The sequence below is a fragment of the Musa acuminata genome, chromosome BXJ2-2, assembly GCF_036884655.1.
Source record: "Musa acuminata AAA Group cultivar baxijiao chromosome BXJ2-2, Cavendish_Baxijiao_AAA, whole genome shotgun sequence".
NCBI lineage: Eukaryota > Viridiplantae > Streptophyta > Magnoliopsida > Zingiberales > Musaceae > Musa > Musa acuminata.
The window spans coordinates 17,217,714-17,239,326 of NC_088339.1; the positions used below are offsets into that span (position 1 = coordinate 17,217,714).

The 21,613-nt window shown below is 39.1% G+C and overlaps 1 protein-coding gene across 2 annotated transcripts in view; it reads right to left on the bottom strand.

Annotated features, from left to right (window-relative positions):
- The window catches only part of LOC135605172 (protein unc-13 homolog), a 67,390-nt gene that overhangs the window by 42,344 nt on the left and 3,433 nt on the right, over nucleotides 1-21,613 (bottom strand). For both annotated transcript variants that reach the window (XM_065094948.1, XM_065094949.1), the window contains exons 5-11: nucleotides 18,581-18,872; nucleotides 16,602-16,668; nucleotides 16,296-16,449; nucleotides 15,441-15,608; nucleotides 15,256-15,366; nucleotides 14,898-15,107; nucleotides 14,687-14,788 (exon numbers count right to left, since the gene is read on the bottom strand). In XM_065094948.1, coding sequence (XP_064951020.1) covers nucleotides 14,687-14,788; nucleotides 14,898-15,107; nucleotides 15,256-15,366; nucleotides 15,441-15,608; nucleotides 16,296-16,449; nucleotides 16,602-16,668; nucleotides 18,581-18,872 — 1,104 coding nt within the window. The remainder of the gene's footprint in view (nucleotides 1-14,686; nucleotides 14,789-14,897; nucleotides 15,108-15,255; nucleotides 15,367-15,440; nucleotides 15,609-16,295; nucleotides 16,450-16,601; nucleotides 16,669-18,580; nucleotides 18,873-21,613) is intronic.

Here is a 21,613-nt window from a genome sequence, read left to right on the forward strand (position 1 = left end):
TTATCAGTGTCATATGAAATCCACTAAACATTTCAAACAGAACAAAAAAAAAAGAGAAATTGCACAGACTATAAACTTAATGACACTAAGCAGTAAAATTGGAATGGACATCCAACATAAATGGACAGCTTTTAGCAAAAAAATTCTTAAAGCCATAGCCTTGTCCAAGTGTAAAAATACAATCCATAAGGAATTTTGACCTAAAGAATCCAAATTAGTACATAACACAGAGAACACTTCGATACAAGGTTTTTAATTTCGATATGTACCACCCGATTTGGGCGGTACGTACCAATCCGAGAGCCTCTCGACACATAGACCATCCGCTACCAGGCGGTACAAAATTTTTGACCCCGTATCGGGCAATACAGGGCTATATCGGGCAGTAACGATCGAAATCCAATAGTTATCAACCAATATTAGGTTTCAAACGATCAATTTGACCATTGGAGGTAACCTAAAGGGTTTTAAACCCTTTCCTCCCCACTCTTTCAATTTGTTTCATTCTCACAATCTCTTAAACTTTCTCAAACTCTTTTCACTCGTAATCTCTCTCTTTCTCTCATATTTTCACTCTTCTAAACTCAATAAAGTAACGATTTGTAGAATGGACCAAATTTAATAAGCTAATTTGGGAGGATTAAGAAGAAGAACCTTTTAATCAAAAGGTATGTATTTGCTTTCTAGATTTTATTGATTTATGAGATGATTAAGTCTATTTGATGTGATGTATGACTTAATGTCTAATATGTCGTTTGATATGCTTTCGATGGTAGAATAATATTAATTAGGGAGTAATTAAGGTCTTTAATGTTGTGATTAGTGTATTTAATATTGATTTATTCGAAATTAGACACTTAATAGATCGAATGTTTATATTTCATACATATTAAGGATTGGATCATATGTTTGTGATGGTATAATAGATTTAATTAGGTTTTAATAAAAATTTTTAATACTATGATTAATGGTTTTAATGATAATTTAATCAAAATTTCATCGATATTGGATCAATTCAATATTTTTAATACCTATTAGGGTGTTTGACATGTTTATAGTGTTAAAAGAGAAATAATTAGTAGGTAATTAAATATATTAATAGTGTGATTAGTGTATTTAACGATGATTTCATTGTACTTTGACTATATTGTAACAAAATTACATATTTAATGCTTCTTTTATGTGTTTAACATATTTATGATGGTAAAATAAAGTTAATTAGATTTAATAAAGTTTTTTAATGATGCGATTAGTGGCTTTAATGATGATTTAATCAAAATTTGATCGATATTGGATTAATTCAATGTCTTTAATACCTATTAGGGTGCTTGACATATTTATAACTTATTTGATTTAAATTTAGTAAGAACATGAGACCAAAGGAACAAACATATGATGACGCTTGGGCTCATATCTGAAAGATGGATGGGAACCATCATTATTAGCAATGCACTTATTGTGACTACATCGACAATGGTGGAGGAATCACTCGGGTGAAAATACATTTGGTCGACAAGTATCCTAATATTACAAAATGCAAGAAGATTCCGACGGATGTCCGTAAATCCTTTCAAAATAAATTACAAGCAGCAAGAGAAGATACAATAACAATGAAAACAAGAGATGAAGAAGAATACTATAAAACAACGCAGGAACCGGATTATGATGATTATGAGGGTCACGATGATGAAAGCAACCTGAATCTCACAGTTGGTATTCGTGCATCACTGGAGCATCAGTATACATACGAGGAAGCAATGAGGCATCGACGACCTGACTCATAATGGAAGCATGGCGGTGGCAATGGATCTGCGCCACAAGGAATCCAAAGGTCGGCCAACATAAGGCAACCAACTGGCCCTCCTCAGTTAAGTCGAACTAGTAGCATGAGGTAAGTGTTAGGACTCTAGCTAGGAGAGTCCTAATTAAGAGGGATATTCATGTAAAACATACCTAAGTCGACCCCTATTAAAGAGGTGAAGAGGCCGGCTAGGGTTAGGAGGTTGTTTCTTATAGAAGAATTAGGAGTTGTAAAGGAATAGGAGTCTTGAGTAGAAGTCCTATTAGAAGTTGGTTAGAAGTAGGAGTCCTATTAGGAGTTAGGGTTTAGAAGCCCTATAAATAGCTATGTATTCCCCCTTTTTTTATAAGCAATAGATGAATCTTTTCTGCAACCTTTGAGCAGCAACTTGGAGAGAGGAACCCCTATAGAGTTCCAAGGAGGCCGATCCCCTAAAGAGATCAACCCCAAGTTTAGAATCTGCAAGGGTTCTAACACCTGGTATCAGAGCAGCATTCTTATCTTGCTGCCCTTCTACAGCCATCCATCAGCCCTCCACAATCGCCCAAAGCAATTCCCACAATTGCTTAAAAGATCGTCGCCAAATTCCGTCGTCATCTCAATCACCGCAGATCATCCTTTGATCTCCCCGTGAATTGCAACAGGTTCTGATTTCCTACCTTACTGCTACTGCAATTTAGTTATCCTTATTCTAAAATCCAAAAAAAAATTGTTCCTATATTGCTGCATAAACTTTTCGTCCCAAAGTATTCATCTCTACGACGAAAGATACATTGCAGAATTTCAACCGCATAGCACAGACCGTTTAATCTTGCTACTGCATTTTTTCTATCCGAATCTCTACGATTTTTTTATGACAGCTTTGACACTTCCTAACAGCATATTTCCCTTTGGTCTTGTAAAAAAATTCTCAATATAAACTATTATTTTTTATGTCTAAACTGCTATACTTGAAAATCTGCACTGTAAAATTTCAGTCGCATAGCACAGATTGTTTGATCTTGCTACTACGTTTTTTTCTATCCAAACCTCTACGAAATTTTTATGACAGCTTTGACACTTCCTAACAGCAGATTTTCCTTTGATTTTGTCAAAAAATTCTCAATATAAACCATTGATCTTTTACGTCTAATCTGCTATACTTGAAAATCTGCACTGTAAAATTTCAATCACATAGCACAGTTTGTTTGATCTTGCTACTACATTTTTTTTGTCCAAATCTCTATGAAATTTTTATGATAGCTTTAACACTTCCTAACAGTGGATTTCCCTTTGGTTTCGTCGAAAAATTCTTAATATAAATCATTGATCTTTCACATCTAATCTGCCACACTTAAAAATCTGTAATGCAGAAAATTTCAACCGCATATTGTTGCCTTAACACATCTATTTGCAATCTTTTTTGAATGAAATTTCTTATACACTTCATAGATCATCTTGGCTTCCATCTAAGATTAATCTATTGACGAATTCATCTCTAAAAATGATTTTGTGTTGCTACAATTTTTCGTCGCAAACCGCTGAAATTTTTCGACGAGAATTCTGCTATCGCAACTTGCACCAATTTCCTTGCTGTTATACTGCCGAAATTTTCTTGATTAAATTGGACATCCTTGCTGTCATATAAACTGAGATTTTGCTGTCAATTCCCTCCTCAAATTTCTCAAGTTTTTGGTGGAAATTTCATCGAGAAACTGTTGTTTCTTCGACGACAATTCTGCTCTTACAAGACAACACAATTCTGCAGCAAACTTCCACTGATTTCTATCAAACCTTTGCTGCCATCTACCACATATCTAAAACTTTCATCTACAGCCCTAAAACTCCACCAAACCACACCCTCAAACTGCACCCAAAACAGCCACAAAACAAACCTAAACCGCAGCCTACATCCACCGATCCACCAACCCTTTCGACCATCACTTCTCTCAACCTATACATGCCTTTAACCCAACAACAAAAGAGAGATCTTAACATCACATATTTGGAGGCATATACTATGGTATCTGAGGAGGCAATCAATGCTAAATCCGAAGCATTCGAGGTGCGACATTAAGGTCGCCGACGGAGGGATTTTGAAGTATAATCGTAGGCGCCCACGAGTGAAACTTTTGCTGCAGGACCAAGAGATAATTGCATATTTCTTCCTCCTCCCTCTTGATGATCATGAGGCCATACTCAAAATTGAATGGTTGACGACATTAGGTGATGTTTTTGGAATTTTATGAAACTAATTATGAAATTTTACAGTAAGGGGAAACAGGTGATATTGCACGGGAAACGTGGGGGCGACGTAACGACGATTTGCATACAACAAATGGAGAAGGTTTTACATAAAGCATGCAGTGACTTTTTGGTGCAACTTGAGCTGCAAACTAAGAGAGAGCCAATAGAATTTAAAGATCCAAACCTACTTCCTTTGCTTGCTGAATTTTCAGATATATTTGATGAACCGCACAACCTACCTCTTACCCATCGGCATGATCATTATATAACGATTCTTCCAAGCAAACCTCCAGCAAATACTCGGCCATATCAGTATCTATATCTCCAGAAGGATGAAATAGAAAGGATTGTAAAAGAGATGCTCGAAACAGGAGTTATTCGGCCAAGTTGCAGCCTCTACTCTTCACCGGTGCTACTTGTACGCAAGAAGGACGAAACATGGCAAATATACATTGATTACCGAGCTCTCAAGGGCATAACCATCAAGGATAAATACCCTATTCTAGTAGTAGATGAATTGCTAGATGAAAAGGAGCACAAATCTTCACAAAGCTGGACCTTTGATCCGGGTATCATCAAATACGAGTGTGCGAAGAAGACATACCGAAAACTGCCTTTCGAACACACAACGGCCACTACGAATTTTTGCTTTCTTCAACAAAAGGTGGAATATCTTAGGCATATCATATCAGAGGAAGGTGTGACGGTGGACCCCTCCAAAATAGAAGCAATACAGAACTGGCCAACCCCGAGGAACATACAATTGCTACGTGACTTTCTCGGTTTAACAGGCTACAACCGCAAGTTAACGAAAAACTATGGAAAGATCAGTGCACCACTCACTTCTCTACTGAAAAATGATACTTTCCAATGGTCAGACAAAGCCTCTACTGCCTTCAACAAACTTAAGGCAGCCATGACGACGATGCCGGTGCTAGCGCTACCAAATTTCAGCCGACCCTTCATCATTGAGGCCGATGCATCTGGAGTCGGAATTGGAGACGTTCTCATGCAAGATGGTCGACCACTCACATACACTAGCAAGGCATTGTCTCCCTCCCATCAAAACATGTCAACATATGATAAGGAGATGCTCGCTATTGTGCACGCAGTAACGAGGTGGAGATCGTACTTGATCGGGCGATGCTTTCAAATCAAGACCGACCATAAAAGCCTAAAATATTTCTTAGAGCAGAAGATATCTTCCCCTGAGCAGCAAAAATGGGTAACAAAACTTCTTAGACATGATTGTGAAATAACCTACAAAAAGGGGAAAGAGAATGTTGTTGCAGATGCGCTTTCACGACTACCTAAGCAAGCTGAATTTTTGGCCATTTCACTTTCGACTAGTGACTTCCTTGAGGATATTAAGAAGGAATGGCAAGAAGATCCGGAAACCAGTAAGATCATAAAAAAATTGGAGGAAGCACCAAGCTCCGTGGCTCATTACAATTGGGACTCAAAAGAATTACGTTATAAGGGATACATTGTGCTTGTGACAAATTCTACTTGCAACTTCACGAGCATATTTTGGACAAAGTTATTCCATATGCAGGGTACTAAATTGAAAAGGAGTACGGCATATCACCCACAAACCGATGGCCAGATAGAAGTTGTAAATAGATGCTTGGAGATAGCCCAAAGTCACCCACCAAATATGACTACCCAAGGAGAACTCCAGACCCAGCCAAGTGCCATTATTGATCGACGGATCGTGACTCGACGACGACGACCCACTACTGAAGTGCTAATACAGTGGGCGAACCTACCAACAGAAGATGCCACTTGGGAGAACTATGACGACTTGAAGATCAAATTCCCAGAATTCATGAATCGTCAGCCTCGAGGACAAGGCTGATTTGAAGAGGGCGGGTCTGTTAGGACTCTAGCTAGGTGAGTCCTAATTGAGAGGGACATTAATGTAAAACCTACCTAAGTCGACCCTTATTAAAGAGGTGAAGAGGCCGGCTAGGGTTAGGAGGTTGTTTCTTAGAGAAGAATTAGAAGTTGTAAAAGAATAGGAGTCTTGAGTATGAGTCCTATTAGGAGTTGGTTAGAAGTAGGAGTCCTATTAGGAGTTAGGGTTTAGAAGCCTTATAAATAGTCATGTATTCCTCCTCTTTTGATAAGCAATAGATGAATTTTTTCTGCAGCCTTTGAGCAGCAACTTGGAGGGAAGAACCCCTATAGAGTTCCAAGAAGGCCGATCCCCTAAAGAGATCAACCCCAAGTTTAGAATCTGCAAGGGTTCTAACAGCAAGGTGGACTCCGTGGTTTTATCAGAGGTCTTGGTAAGTGGCCCGCACCATATATTGTTAATATCGATCCACGAATTGACGATGCATATACAAAAGAAAAGAAGTTTGATAGTGAGAAGGCAATTGCAAAATTGTTCAACTTCCATAGGATAGCAACAAACACAGCCCAAGGTCCATATTGTCATAGCATGGTCTCCTCTATTCAAAAGTCTGGCACGAAGATCTAACCTCAAACACCAAGGGAGATCCACAGCGTGCATTTAGATTAGGAGGTAACAGAACTAAAAGATTGGATCAAATCCTTCAAGAGGCAACGGGACGAATATGGGGTGACACTGACGTATGATAGTTAGACAGGGCCAACAAAAATAAGTATCATCAATTTTCTTGTTTATTGCAATAGACAAGTGGTGTTTCATAAGTCAATTAATGCTTCTGACAAGATTCAACATACAAACTATAATGAAAACTTAATGAACACCGTAGTAGAAGAGATCGAACCATAGTATATTGTCCAAATAATCACCAACAATGGAGCGAATTTCAAGAAGGCCAGTTGACAATTAATGAAAAAAGAAAAACATTGATTTGGACTCCATGTGCAACTCATTGCATGGATCTAATGTTAAAGGATATTGGTAAGCTACCATCAATCAACAAATGTGTAGCTCGAGCACAATCAATTACAAAGTTTATATATAATCATCATTAGATCCACTCTTTAATGCAAAAGTATGCAAATAATGAGATACTCAGATCTAGAGTCACTCGATTTGCTATCAATTTCATTGCTTTAAAATCATTATAGCAAAAAAAGGCAGGGCCTTAAGGCAATGGTCACCTCACAGAAATGGTCCAAATCTAAGCATTCGAGATCGAGCGATGGAAAGATAGAAAGACTATTCTTTCTTCTAGATTTTAGGAGACGGTGAATAAAATCATAAAAGGTGTGGAACCACTTTATGTTGTCCTTCGTAAGGTCGATATGGACAAGGGTCCACAAATGCTTTATCTTAAACAGATGCTAATTACAGCAAGAGATAAGGTTAAGAAAACATTCAAAGATGATTTTAAGGCTGACCAATACTTAAAAATCATTGATTGTAGGACTGAAGTTTATATGGACCAAGATATCAATAATGTAGATAAATTCATATTCAACGTAATTTAATTCATAATTTTTTATTGTATAAAAAAATTCCTACTAACAAAATTATGTTTTGCAACATATTGAATTATCTAAACCCGACAATTCAATTTCGATATAGTCTTGGAATGCAAAATGATTTACTATCAATACTAAGAAATGTTATATTTCAACCAATGATTTAAATAAACGCTCGGGCGCTCACCTAAGCACTCGAGCGCTCGCCTATGCACTCGGGAAAGGCGAGGCGAGGCCCGAGTGCCTCATATAAGGACCAGGCGGCACGCTTCAATGAGGCACCACCTAGGCGCTCGCCCGAGCCCAAGCATCGTGTCATGAAATTAGTTGATTTTGCCTAAATCGTGCGGCACCCTTGCGTCTCCATCCGCAAAGATCAATCTCCCTATAACCTCCTATGGTCCTTAGAACCTACAAAAGAGAAAATAGGTTAGAGAAAGCGTTTCACTCAAGATCCACAAGCAACCATTTCAGTAAACACTTTATAGCCAATGTAAATTACAAATATAGACTTCGCAAGCTCTGAACGATCGCCTATCAAGGGGTCCAAGATGGTCCACTACAGACCGAAATCCCCACAAGTGCCCACATGATACAACCTTCGTTTATAAGCCTAAAATGGCCACCAAAGCCAACCAAAATGGGGCTGCTAAGCCTACGACCAGCTCTCTACATGCTGTGCAAAGCATGAACAAAACTGAAAGGCACAAACATACATGAGCATTACATCAAACACCTCGTTTACAACTTTGGGATGGTTGAGTTTGAGCTACAGCTCGATGTTGGCAACTAGACTTGATGGTGCTCAAGGCAAGCGAGGCGCTTGGTAAAGGATAAGACCATGTAAAGTGGGATGGGTTGCTCAGCGACCTAAAGAGTTGTGCAAAGCTCATAGAGGTGAGGGGGAATTGCTACCTCGAAGAATTCAATACTCATGCAAGGGCTTATATGCGGATGATAGAATGTTCGTTGTCATCCCAAGGCGACCGAAACTTGACGCCATGGAGCATTAAAACTTTCTCTTCGACATGAGAAGGATACGTCCGTAAGAGGTTGAAGTGTGTAGCAAGTTTAACATGTTGTTAGGCCTTGAAAGGTGCAGCAGGAGTTGTATTGGCGAAGAGTCGCAATCTAGCAAGCGTGTTTGCGAGAGCAGAAAAATATACAGTTTGTTCGACGAGATGGAGTAGTCTAAGGGGATGGTGGTTTGAAACTTTCATAGGAAAGGAGGCAAAGAGAGAAGTTGCTCCAACGGGACAGATATCCTAGAGGGATAAGTCCCGGTTCTTTAGAGGGAGAATCATGTGCCACGTATCGCATATGTTGAGAAGTACCTTAAGACAATAACTCCACAAAGCTCAATGGACCGAGCGAGCAGCGAGGAGTCATAGTATGATCTCACATGAGGTAATGCGTTGATGGACGCATTGCGAGATCAACTAGGGGAGCACCTCAAGGCAATATCAAATGAAGGCACACTTGGATCCGATATGGAGATTGGACTCAACGGAGGGTTGACCCGTGGAATGGTGGGCGCGAGAGCCACCATCAACTCAATGCAAACCGAGGAGCGGAGCAACTTGGGTGGAACTTGGTGAAATGCCTAAGCCGCATGAAGGGAGCCGACATAGAAGATGAAACGTGAAGCGGAGGCACAAAGCTTTTCTTAGACAGGGGTCAAAGACATGAACTCTTGTAGACGCAAGAGTAGGATCATGTCGTTCCATGGGTCCCTCATTCGGATGGAGTGGACCCATCTTGTATGGTGCTAAAGACGAAGGTAGCTTCGAGGCACATGCACCTTATCTCGGTAAAGCATTTGATGAAGGAACTAAGGTGACTCAACTTGCGGAGGCAAAGTTGGGGTCAGAAGACCTTGGCATGAGACAAGAGGACACATAGGCAAGTACTCTTGAAAAATATACCATAGTGCTACCATTCGAGTTTCTATGAAGGAAGCGATTCACAGCGAAGATTGTGTTGGGGGGGATAGAGGCCAAGGATCTAGACAATGGTGCACCAATTTCAGCGAACTCGGTGGACTTCGAGAGCTACTAGGCGACAAACTGTCTCGGACCTGTGCTTCGTCCGAGTGTGACTCGAGAGTGGGTGGACGAAGGTCGATTGCCAGAGGAGTGAACACAATCGAAGGTGGCAGAGCCCACACATGAAGAGACCATAATCCAAGTTCATCCCACAATGATCAGAATGCAATGGAGATGTCACCAGGAGGCGACATGGTGTAGTGGATTGTGGTGGAATAGCTCGACGCAATGCGATAATCACGGGACAAGTCCCGCGATGGACTGAGTCATACAGAGGTATGATTGGGAGCTATTGGGAGCTCCACTTCGGTGAACAATACGACGGTAAGAAGGGCTATGGATTCAAGGAGTGAATGCCATAATACCGTAGAGACGGATCTTCCGTGCTTGCATCGAATTTGGTATTGGACGAAAGCTTTGGTTATCAGCATATGAAGGTTGTGTACCACAGAGGGGGAATTCTGAATGCAAGTACCAATGAATCTCATGGGGAGACTTGATCATACAAAGGTATGATTGGAGCTACTGGAGAGTTGGATTGCTCTAGAACTTATATTCTCTTAAGGGAGCTTGACAAGTCAGAGGACAAGACCGAGTAAGCGAATGTTGCTACTAAGGAAGCTAAGGAGAACATAATCGACGCGATCCCTGTAACATGATGGTGGAAGCTATACCTGAGAGTTACAGTCTATCTTTCCATCGACCTAAGGGAACTGCGCGAAGAACATAGAGGTGTTGAAGCAGGTGGTCGAAAGGGCGAGGAAGCGATGCTGAGTTTAGAGGTACTTAGTTACTCAAAACTAAGTATCAGTTAGAATGAAGGTGGACTCGGAGGAGTGCCACGATGTCGTAGAGGCGAATCTACCTATCGTGAAGAAAGGGATGTAGATGCGAGGCAACGGATAGTAGTGCCATGGCCATAGCAGCGCCATGGTACCGTAGAGGCGGGACTTTCGTGGAGTCATCGATCCCTTACTCTCATAGAGGGAGAGCGCTTAGTCGTGAAAGGGGCCGAGGAGGTGGAGAATGCAGAGGCAAACTCAAAGTACCGAGGCAAAGCTGAAGGGTAGAGGCCAGGAAACTTCGTAAAACCGGTGTCAACGAGCTTCTCATCAAGATAGCCAAAATTGGAGGACTTCGAGTCGATCCAAGAGTGCTCGACCAAGGAACGAAGCAAGCAGTATGCGGTGCTGTACCTTTGCTACTTAGAGGAGTAGGCTGCAGAGATGATGGAAAAGACGGTACAATCCTAGAGGCGACCAAAACTATTAGAGATTTGCTCCAAGTTGGGGTGAAAATTTCTTACATTCTAGAGTTTCGATGGTAATGAGAATGTGAATTGCAGTAGCTAACTCAACGCAAGGAGTACAAATACTTCGGGTGCTTCGGAAATGTGAGCAAAGAGTAGGCGAAGGCTAGTAACCAGCTCGATGCATGGAGTATAACCCTCGAGGAGGCGGGCGAAGTCAAGTAACCTTTATATTCTCAACTCTTAAGAGAATGGGCGAAACCGAGTATTCCAATTCTCTTATTTATTCAGTAGAGGAGCTCTGCACAGGTTCAAAGACCCTCCAAAGTAGCCTAATGGAAGATAATAGTTGTCAAATCCTTACCAACAGTGATCGGTGCTACTAAGAGTAGAGTGTCTGCTTCATTTCCCAACAGAATGCCAATCGAAAGCAGAAGTGATGCGAACCTACTTGGAAGTGACAACTAAGTGGAAGAAGAATTGATGAGCAAATTTTGCGGAGGAAGGACCCTAAAAAACTTCAAAGTCTGTGAGACGATGCTCGTTAAAGCTCCAATAGGCGTCCACCTAATTCAAGCGGCACAGACATACATGAGCATTACATCAAACACCTCGTGGTGCCCCTCACACTAAGGGTTGGCCATTCCTTTGAATGTCAATCTTGGATGCCCCCTCTCCTTTGAGCAACTCCTTTCCCTACACCTCAACGCTCGTTTCCCCTAGACGATCGTGCGTGCTGGCTACCCTCAACATACTAAGTGTTTCTATGTGTACTTGTCCCACTCTGATACCAAATATCACAAACTTAGCTGGTTTTTCCTAAGTCGAGCAACACCCTTGTGTGTTTATCCGCAAAGGTCAGCCTCCTTGAAACCTCCTATGGTCCCTTAAGACCTATAAAAGAGAAAACGAGTTAGAGAAAGCGTTTCGCTCGGGATCCACAAACAACTATTTCAGTAAACACTTTATAGCCAATGCAAATTACAAATATAGACTTCACAAGCTCTGGACGGTCGCACAACAAAGGGTCCAAGATGGTCCACTACAGACCGAAATCTCCACAAGTACCCACATGACATAACCTTTGTTTGCAAGCCTAAAATTGCCACCAAAGCCAACCAAAATAGGGCTGCCAAGCGTACGGCTAGCCCTCTACATATTGTGCAAAGCATAAATAAAACCAAAATGTATAGATATACATGAGCATTACATCAAACACCCCGTTTACAACTTTGTCCGTGACAATTGAGTGCTTCGGGCGTGCGCCCAGTTCGTATAAGGCAACGGGGCGCCTAGGCGGTTCAGTTTAATTTATTTGGTTTGATTGAACCAACTAACGCAGTTCCTTACCTCAAAAGTTGCCATTCACGCACGACCCCAACTCCCCAAGCCAACCCTAGCGTGTGTTTTCTCCCGCTACCTCGGCCGCAAACGTAACGAATCGAGTCTTCCTCTGTCGCTAACCGAGTCTTTCTCCTGTTGCTTCCGTTGTTTTCCATTGCCGGTGTTCGACTTTGTCCGTTGTTGTCCGCTACTTCTGCTGTTGCCGCTGTTGTCGTTCGTAGTGCTGCTGCGACTGTCTTAAACTAATCATCTACTGCTGTTGCTTCTCACCGTTGCTTCTCTTCCAACTTTCACTATTAGTTTCACTCGGTGACATTTTTTATCCCTTTTATTTAAATAATCATATTTATTAATTATATTATATGTTTTTTATATTTTACTATTTTAGAGCACCTCACTTTGCTCGGGCGAACACTTAGCGCCTCGAGCATTTTAGGACCTTGGCGTCTAGCGCTTTTTAAATCACTGACATCGACTCTTGTCAAACACTATTGATGCAGCCTATGCTATTATTGAGGGTTGATTATTCCGAGAAACAATTGGTACATTCTCCGACGTTGTAGTTGTATCGTGTCGTTACACGGATCCTGGTGAGCAAAAGTCACACACATATTGATTATCAACTATATTTATTATTAATTATTTGTTATGCTAATAAATTCTTATTTATATCTTTTTTTAGTCGAGTGGTGGTTACAATTTGGAGATGACACACCAAATTTAAGGAAGGTTATCGTTCGTGTACTTTCACAGACAACATCTGGTGGTTGCGAACGTAATTGGTCAACGTTCGCATTGATTCACCCAAAGGTCCACAACAGACCATCCTATAGACGGATGAAGAAACTGGTATATGTCCACTATAACATGCGGGTAAGGTTGCGATGTGTCGAGCTGGACAAGGAGCTAGAGGAACCAGAGATTGATCTCATCGACCTCCAATTCTACAACGAAGATTCAGAATCAATGTTAGAGTGGATCAAAGTGACAGAGAACCAAGAGGATCCTCTACTTAATGAGGCGAGAGATCCTCAACGTCCTTCGCGTTTTATCACCAAGCAATAAAAGAAGAGGAAGCACATCCCCAGTAGGAGGAAAATCCATCTCGATCAGAACATGATGGAAGGGGCCAAATAAGATCGAGTCAAACTGCTCTAGAAACTAGAGACACCCATCCGTCACAATCGTCCGCCCATAGTACAAAGGCAAAGGGGAAAGCAGTAGCATCAGCTGCACCGTTAGAAAGAATCGAGTCAGGTGACGAGATACCTTCGCAATCGTTTTCAACAACCCACTCGGTCCAAAGACATGGCAACGATATGAACAACAATGCCTCGACCAATGATGGCAATGGCGCCAGGGAGTCTATGGTCCCATCTACACAATTTGAGGATGGTGCATGGACCGACGAGTAGTATTTTACACATACCAGCTAAGATTCAAATCATGGAGCTCAACGAGGTACTAGTCAATAGATGCGATAGAGCCTACATGATGTAGACACAAAGCAAAGCTCATCGTATTCACAACCGTCGTATTATGGAGAATCTTATGGCCAACAGTAGTATAGTGATAGTCATACTTCTCCGAGCAACAGTATGATACGGAACAGCAAATCAATAGTTAAAGTAGAAGTTTTGGCATTCACTATACTCTATATCAATACATGTCACATTCGTCATTGCCTTAGGAGTCACCTCGGACACATGTGATTCACGAGGATCAACCTACGATCATCACCACATTGATGCACCAATGACATACGGTGTCTCAATGCACTGTCATAGGATCAACTTCAAGATTAGGTCCGACAAACATGTCATATTGATATACAGATACATAGGATCGAGGACCCCGATCCATCACCCATGGAGTCTCGTTATTCGTCTTGGTGATAGAATCAGGTATATCCATATATTAATTACTTAATTCATTTGAATCTTAAAGTTTAAGTTATATAAAAAATAATTTAACAATTTAAATTTTTTTTAAATAATTCAATATTAACAAAAGAACAATACAAAACAAACCGAAATTGCAAACCTTACACAAGGCTACTCCTCAAAGCCCGAAAATGATATGTGGCACTATTCTTACCTAATTTACATTTTCTTTTAGTCAAAACAATACTAAATGTATATTTATTTCTAACTTAAAAGTCATATCCTAACCTTTTTTTTCTTTTTTAAGGTGTTTTCGGAGGGTTTTCACAAAATTTTAGACATACCGCCCGGTACATGCTGGCATACCGTCAGTACACCTCGGTACGTACCATACCAAGCAAGGCTCAGTGTGTCGGTACGAATCGAAATTGTAAACCTTTGATATACATGACCCTTCAGTTTTGCTAAGTACATGATAATATAGCTTATCAAGTTTTATAAATATTTATAAACCCCTTAATTTTCCCCAACAACTAGAAACCATTCAAATTTGTCATGACTCATGAGGCTTAAAAGAAGGTTATAAAATGCCACAAGGTTGGTGCTTTGAGAATTTAAGATATCAAGGAGGACATACCATGTTCTAAAGTAGCATACTTCTAAGTTAATACTTCAAAGGCATATTACCAGCAAATCTTTCTATTAATCATTTTACCTGTCGAAATAACACCCATGCGTAACATGTGTCATGAATTGTCTCTGTAATACCTAAAGTTCGCCAAGTTGACTTTAGGAATTCAAGAATTTCCTCCACCTCCTGGAATTAGAAACCAAACTAGAAGTGAATAAAAGACACATAGAAGATAAAAGCTATAATGACAGAGTTTCAAATATTCAATATTCAGTGTGAAAGAGTTAACCAAAACCTGTGTAAGCTTTCCCTCATCCAAGATATCGAAAACACTAGAAAGCATTTTTTCATACAATCTAACATTAAGGGGATAGCCATCAGCCCAGTGGCATACTTCTCCAGTCAAATCACCCCGAGCTGGTCTCTCAGCAAGTGACATCGCAATTTCCCTTACAGATCTTAGACATTCTGTACGCTGAAGTTCAGCAGCAGATGGTGGAAGTAACTGGGAAATTTAACAACGATAATCATGAACTTATATATCACCAACGACATTTTATGTAATATTATAAAATACAATTAATATAAATGGATACAGCATGTGAAACACAGAATGCACTAAACTGTCTATAATAGTTCAGAAAAGTACACACCTCAGACTCTTCAATCTTTTTCAATAGATTCCTGAACTCATTGGCCTTGCGCCCTGATTCCCCAAATCCTACCACTGGATGATTTATAAGACCTTCTTCAAGCATATTCAGCTAAGGAAAGGACAAATAAAAAATGAGTACACGAGCAAAATGACTTATATAGTTCAGTAAAAATGGTCAATTACCTGCCTCTTTTGCCACCGGAGAAATGCTTTTTTGTCAGAAAATTCTGTTTTTGAAACACAACACAACAGTTCCAGTGGAATCAAGAGATGATCCATTCGCTTTCCCACTCTGTCAACAAGAGCATTAAGTAAACCTTGCCTTGTTCTGATATCCATCGACTCTGAGATCTGCAAAAATTAAAAATACATATGTCAAACAAAAATGACATTAAAAAATCAAGGGAAGAAAAAACAGATTTTCATAACAATGAGTAACAGAAGGAGATGGAATCTGCATGCCAAGTGATGACCATATGAAAATAGTTTCATCTAAGTATTTATTAAATCAAAAATAACTTTCAGTGGAACTATTCAAATTCACCTTCTATTTTATAACTTAAACAAAGATAGGTAATATGGAAATCATTTTCATAATAAAAAATTCAAGGCAATTGATGTAATAGTTCTCAGCGATCAGATGATTATGAGCATAATTTTCCTATAAAACACTCATTTTCCAGTTGTAACTATCTGGGCCAGTTACTTGGAATTCCTTCAGACATTCTCAAGGATTAAACAAATGTTATGTACTGATATAGCATGACAATTAAGCATCAAAAGAGTTCCTTTTAGAAGTTATATATTGGAAGTCCATGAGGTTACTTAGCTGCACATATTTCAGAACTCTGAACACAAGACCAATAAAGGACAAAAGGTTGACTTTTCACAGGAACAGCAGTCTATTACTCAATATTGGAAAAAAGGATATTTGTTGTAACAGGTAGATAGATATAAAAATATGAAATTTACATCACATTTATAACATAGTCTTTACAAATAATTAAAAGATGAAATACAAAAAGGTAAGAAGCATGCCTCCAGCTGTGCTCGCAATATCTCTAACAGACCTACTAATCCAGCAGCACGCGGAGATTGGGATACAATGCTTTCGTTCTTACTATGACGAAGCTTCCTCATCAATTTGGACTTCTTCTCTTTCTTTTTTTCTTTCGATGGTACTATGAGACCCCTAAACAAAACCAGGTTACCACAAAAAAGTTTAAAATGTATAGCTGATAATTTGCAAAGGCAAAGCAAAGTTTAAAATGTAAAGAAATGTTAGTTTTTTTTACTAAAGGGCAAAAGAAGTTTTCAGACAATAGACATTGAATCAGCATATACCCTGATGCACCAGCAGAAGCTACGAGGATCTCATAGGCAGTTTCTCGAAGATCATCATCAGTAATACCTGAAATCACGTCAAAGATAAGTAAAAGTGCCACTATTATGAGTTAGTTACTTTTTCAATAGTAGTTCTAGCACTAGGAACACATCCAACATTCTTTAACGTATACATTTATATACTTTATGTTATATAAAGTATGTACTTCCAAAGCTAAACTTATTCCATAGTTCATGGTCTCCACTATGTGGTAACAATATATAGGATCTCAAACTGATTTCATAAGAGTAAAGTAGTACAGCAAGATCTATTAAAGGTTAAGATCGCTTCCTTCTCTCTTGGTCATTCTAATGTGTACAAAAGAGACAGTGAACTAATAGTGGCCATGCTCATGCTATCAAATTTACAGAGGAAAAAGATTATGTGCTTTTAAATTGCAGTTAGTACATTCCAATTTCACATTCTGGCAATTGCTACAGGCTTATGATCAAATCTGCCTACTTTTGATTTAGACATACAAAATGTAGTGTCACCCTATCATTTTAGTTGAACAGAAACTGTTATGCTAGTTATTTAAGAAATCAGTCAGCAATATGATCCTTTAAATCTTTCAAGTTTTCTTAGACTCTCTGCTTGATGAAAAATTTGCAAACTAGGTTCTTAGGAAAAAAGTCCCAAAACATGGTCGCACAATGATTCAAAAACTTCCACAAGCATAGTGTGTACAAGGACAAAGTAATTAGCAAATGGGGATAGAAAAAATGAGAATATTTACTTTCAAATGTTAATTTGTCTAGCATTTTATTTTATTTAGAACTCCTAAAGGAAACTTTTTGCACAAAGATCCTTGCGGGTCAGGCACTTGGGTACCAGCCTGAGACATGCCAAAGTACATACCACAGAATCAGATAGGACCATTGTCTACTGGTATGCTCTTGGCACTATCTTGCCTATATTAAGAAAAGTTTTTGGCACAGTACCATGCCCCAATGCCAGCACAGGGTGGCACATTCTGACTTAAGATGATGCCAAGACTTAGGATGGGCAAAATGAGGACATGTAATGGAGCACTCTCATGGGGTTAAAGATTTGAGCAGCTTAGGTCCAGGGTCAAAATGGCAATATCAAATTGTGGTGAATTATACCAAGCAGAAGCAAAACTAGCACTGTGATGATTGTACAAGAAACATCACCAGAAGAAATGAGATCAGGAGAAGTAACCTCGCAAATTGCAAATTAACAAGAAATTGTTGGAAATAAATAGACCACAATAAAAGCATAATAGTTTATTTGTGTTCTTGTCATTGGTTTAGAAATACACAAGCTGACCAAGATTGTGATGCTAACTGAAATGCCCGGATTATAGATGCATTTTGCAATCCTACTCACACAAATTTGTTAGCCTATCAACTAAGAAAGTTGAATTGACAGACAGAAAGCAAGGCATACTTGCCAATCTATTAACTAGAAACCAAATAATATGATGTCTTTTCCATTTCAAAGAAATTCTGAAACAACATCAATGAAAAAATACACAGTCCAAAATGACAACTTGCTCAACAAATACCTGACAACTGGTGTACTGTCGATCAATAGGTATTAAAATGAGCATCAGATTTAAGAAAAAGCAGGTCATCAATGAATGTTTATGAAATATTTTTCCACATTTCTCCCTGTAATGCTACAAAGTGGTTGCAATAACTAGATAGCTTACAGCTAAATAGTGCAGTTAATATCTTGTCAATCAATTTACTTTTACTAATAGAAATATAAAATTCATTATTTATCATGAACAACATTTTGTTAATAATCTAAATTTTCAACTCATTTTGGGTTGCCTAAGCAAGATCCACCCACTGAACAGATGACTAACCACAAATCAAAGCATGCTAGTAACCCAAACTCCTTGCACAAAATATGTCAACTTATACAAGTCAAATATTAAGCAGAAAAGAATGGACATTTTTAATCAAATTACCTGTCGCAAATAAAGGCAACCGCGGAGAAATATCACCAACATCACTTGGCTGCGGTCTAGAATTCCTGAGACTATCAACTTCTTCCTCTTCTTCGTCATCCTCAAAGTCATCAATATCATCTACAGTTAATTCTTGATCATGTGGAGGCTCAAATGACTCTGGTTGTGACACATTTGACACAATACATGATGATGTAGCAACTGGAATAGAAGGTGGTGCCCGACTTGGCGGTGACCCAGAAGATTCAGGATTTGTGACCAAAAAGAATTCTTTCTCAGGCCCAATATTACTCTGATCAAAAAAAGACATTAGATCATACCGAATAGAACAATGCAAACATGCAAGTAGTTGAAAGAAACAAAAACAAGACAGAATGATGATAACCAAAAAAAATATCTTTAGATGTGATGGTTCTACCTCGACAAATGAGATATGTGCTTCACACTCATGACTCATGCACACACACACATCCGCAGAGAGAAAAAAGTGAAAAAGAAAACCCTCCTCCAAAGAGGGGAAAGCACTATCCATAAAGAAAAAGAACCACTCTTACACTCTCTCTACCTTTACATATCCCTCCATGAATAGATGTAGGTATTTGCATGCCTATAAAGTTCAAACACTTCAAAATGCTTGACATCTCTAGGCTATATGTGTGTCAATGCTTGACATCTCCATGTCATCTCAAATATTAAAAAGATGCATAGAGATTAACTATTGCGGTCCAATGCACGCTGTTCTACCAGTGAGGAGTCGAGGGAAGGTCAATGTGAGTAGTCTTATTCCTGCAATTACAGAGGATGTTTTTGTGACTTAAATCCTCGTCATCTAGGTCGCGAAGGATCAACCTTACTATGAGATCAAGCTCATCCTCATGTGGATTAGACAGTTGCCATTATATTTTTCATGTGTTTGAAGTATTTTTGAAAATTCTACTATTGTATAAATTTTGCATCATGATCATATCCTCTATAAAAGAATAAGACGAAAATACATGTATTTGATACTTCGTACATGTTTCATTGCCTACTTTTACAGGATTTGTCATTGGCATGTCCTTATTGTTTTGTGTCAATATTCATGCTTCATAGTCGCATACTCTAAATTGACTACCATCTCAATTGGTATTCCATGATTTTCTCCTACACTACTACAACTCCACTATTTTCTCAAATATTTTTTTATTTATGGCTTTTTGATAAGATAGACAACCCCTTTTTATAGTCACATACTCCCAATTGACGAGCATCCCAATTTTTTTTTCATGATCTTCTCCTACACAACTCCACTATTTCTCTAATTTCTTTTTCTTTCTTTGGATTTTAAGAAGACAAAACTTTTTTACTTCCACCTCACCACATCTTTAGAGTGAACCTTTTTCCTTATCCCATTATATGTAATATAAGATAGAAATATGACTTTGAACCTATCAACCTTTAAAACCATACTTATGTCCAGTGATTTCAATAGGCGCTCGGGCAAGGCAAGGCGAGGCCCGAGTGCCTCGCTTCATGTCCAGGAGGTGCGCTTCAAAGAGGGGCCGCTTGGGCGCTCACCCGAAGCGCTCGGCGCTTGGGTTCGGGCGAGCACCCGAGTTAAACCAGGTGACCCCAATGCTTTAGTTGGTTCAATCGAACCAACTAAAGCACCGATATCAGCCTCCCAGCATCCCTCTTGCGAGTTTCCCAACCCTAACCCTACTCGCGATTCTGTCGTCAGCATTTCCTCTCCGTTGTCGCTACCTCTCTCCGTTGTCATTGCCTCTCTCCGTTGTCGCTGCCACTGCCACTGCCACTGTCGTTGCTCGCCGCTGCCACTATCGTTGCTCACCGCTATTGTCGCTGCTCGCCGCTCCCGCTGTCGTTGCTCGCTACTACCGCTGCCGCTACTCTCAGTCAGCAGCATCGGTCTTACTCTTACACTGTGCTCTCGCTACCGCTGCCACTGCCACTATCATTGCTCGCCGCTGCTATCGCTTCTTGCCACTGTCGCCACTGCCGCTATTGTCTTACTCTTTCTCACTCTTCTCACATCGGCTCGATAGTATACTTTTAACAGTATACTGTTAACTGTATACTAGTAACAATATTTTCTATTTATTAGATTAATAATATATTATTTTAATTTTAATACTGCTATTTTCTATTTATTTAAAATTATTGTTATTGTTTTGAATTTTGAGACATTTTGTTAATGTGATATTATGATTTTGCAAGATTTTCTTAATTTAATATTATATTTTTTATTTAAATAATTATATTGATTAATTATATTATATATTTTTATATTTTAGCGCCTCGCTTCAATCGGGCGAGCGCCTAACGCCTTGGGCGTTTTTGGACCTTAGCGCCTAATGCTTTTTAAATCATTACTTTTGTCGCATCACCTTCTCAAAGCTTTCATAGTTCATTTGACATGATTTTAATGAATACAACTTTTGTCAGTAGAAATATAACTTTTGTTCATGTCAGTAGAGAAGTACCTATCAACTTTTAAAATCATACTTTTGCACATTACCTTCTCAAAGTTTTCATAGGTCATATTCCCAATTGACTACCATCCCAATTTATTTTCCTTTATTTTCTCCTACACAACTCCACTATTTCTCTAATTTATTTGTTTTTTCTTTGGATTTTGAGAAGACAAACTTTTTACTTTCACCTCACCACATCTTTAAAGTGAACCTTTTTCCTTATCCCATTATATGAAATATAAGTAAATATGACTTTTGTTTATGCCCGTAGAAAGGTACCTATCAACTTTTAAAACCATATTTTTGTCGCATTACCTTCTCAAAGTTTTCATAGTTCATTTGACATGATTTTAATGAATATGACCTTTTTCAGTAGAAATATGACTTTTGTTCATGTCAGTAGAGCTATCAACTTTTAAAACCATACTTTTACACGTTACCTTCTCAAAGTTTTCATAGTTCATTTGACATGATTTTAATGAATAGTTTGTCAACTCCTTAATAAAGCATAAATTATCAGGGAAAAGTTTCTGCACATCTCCATGTTGGTGAAGTATAA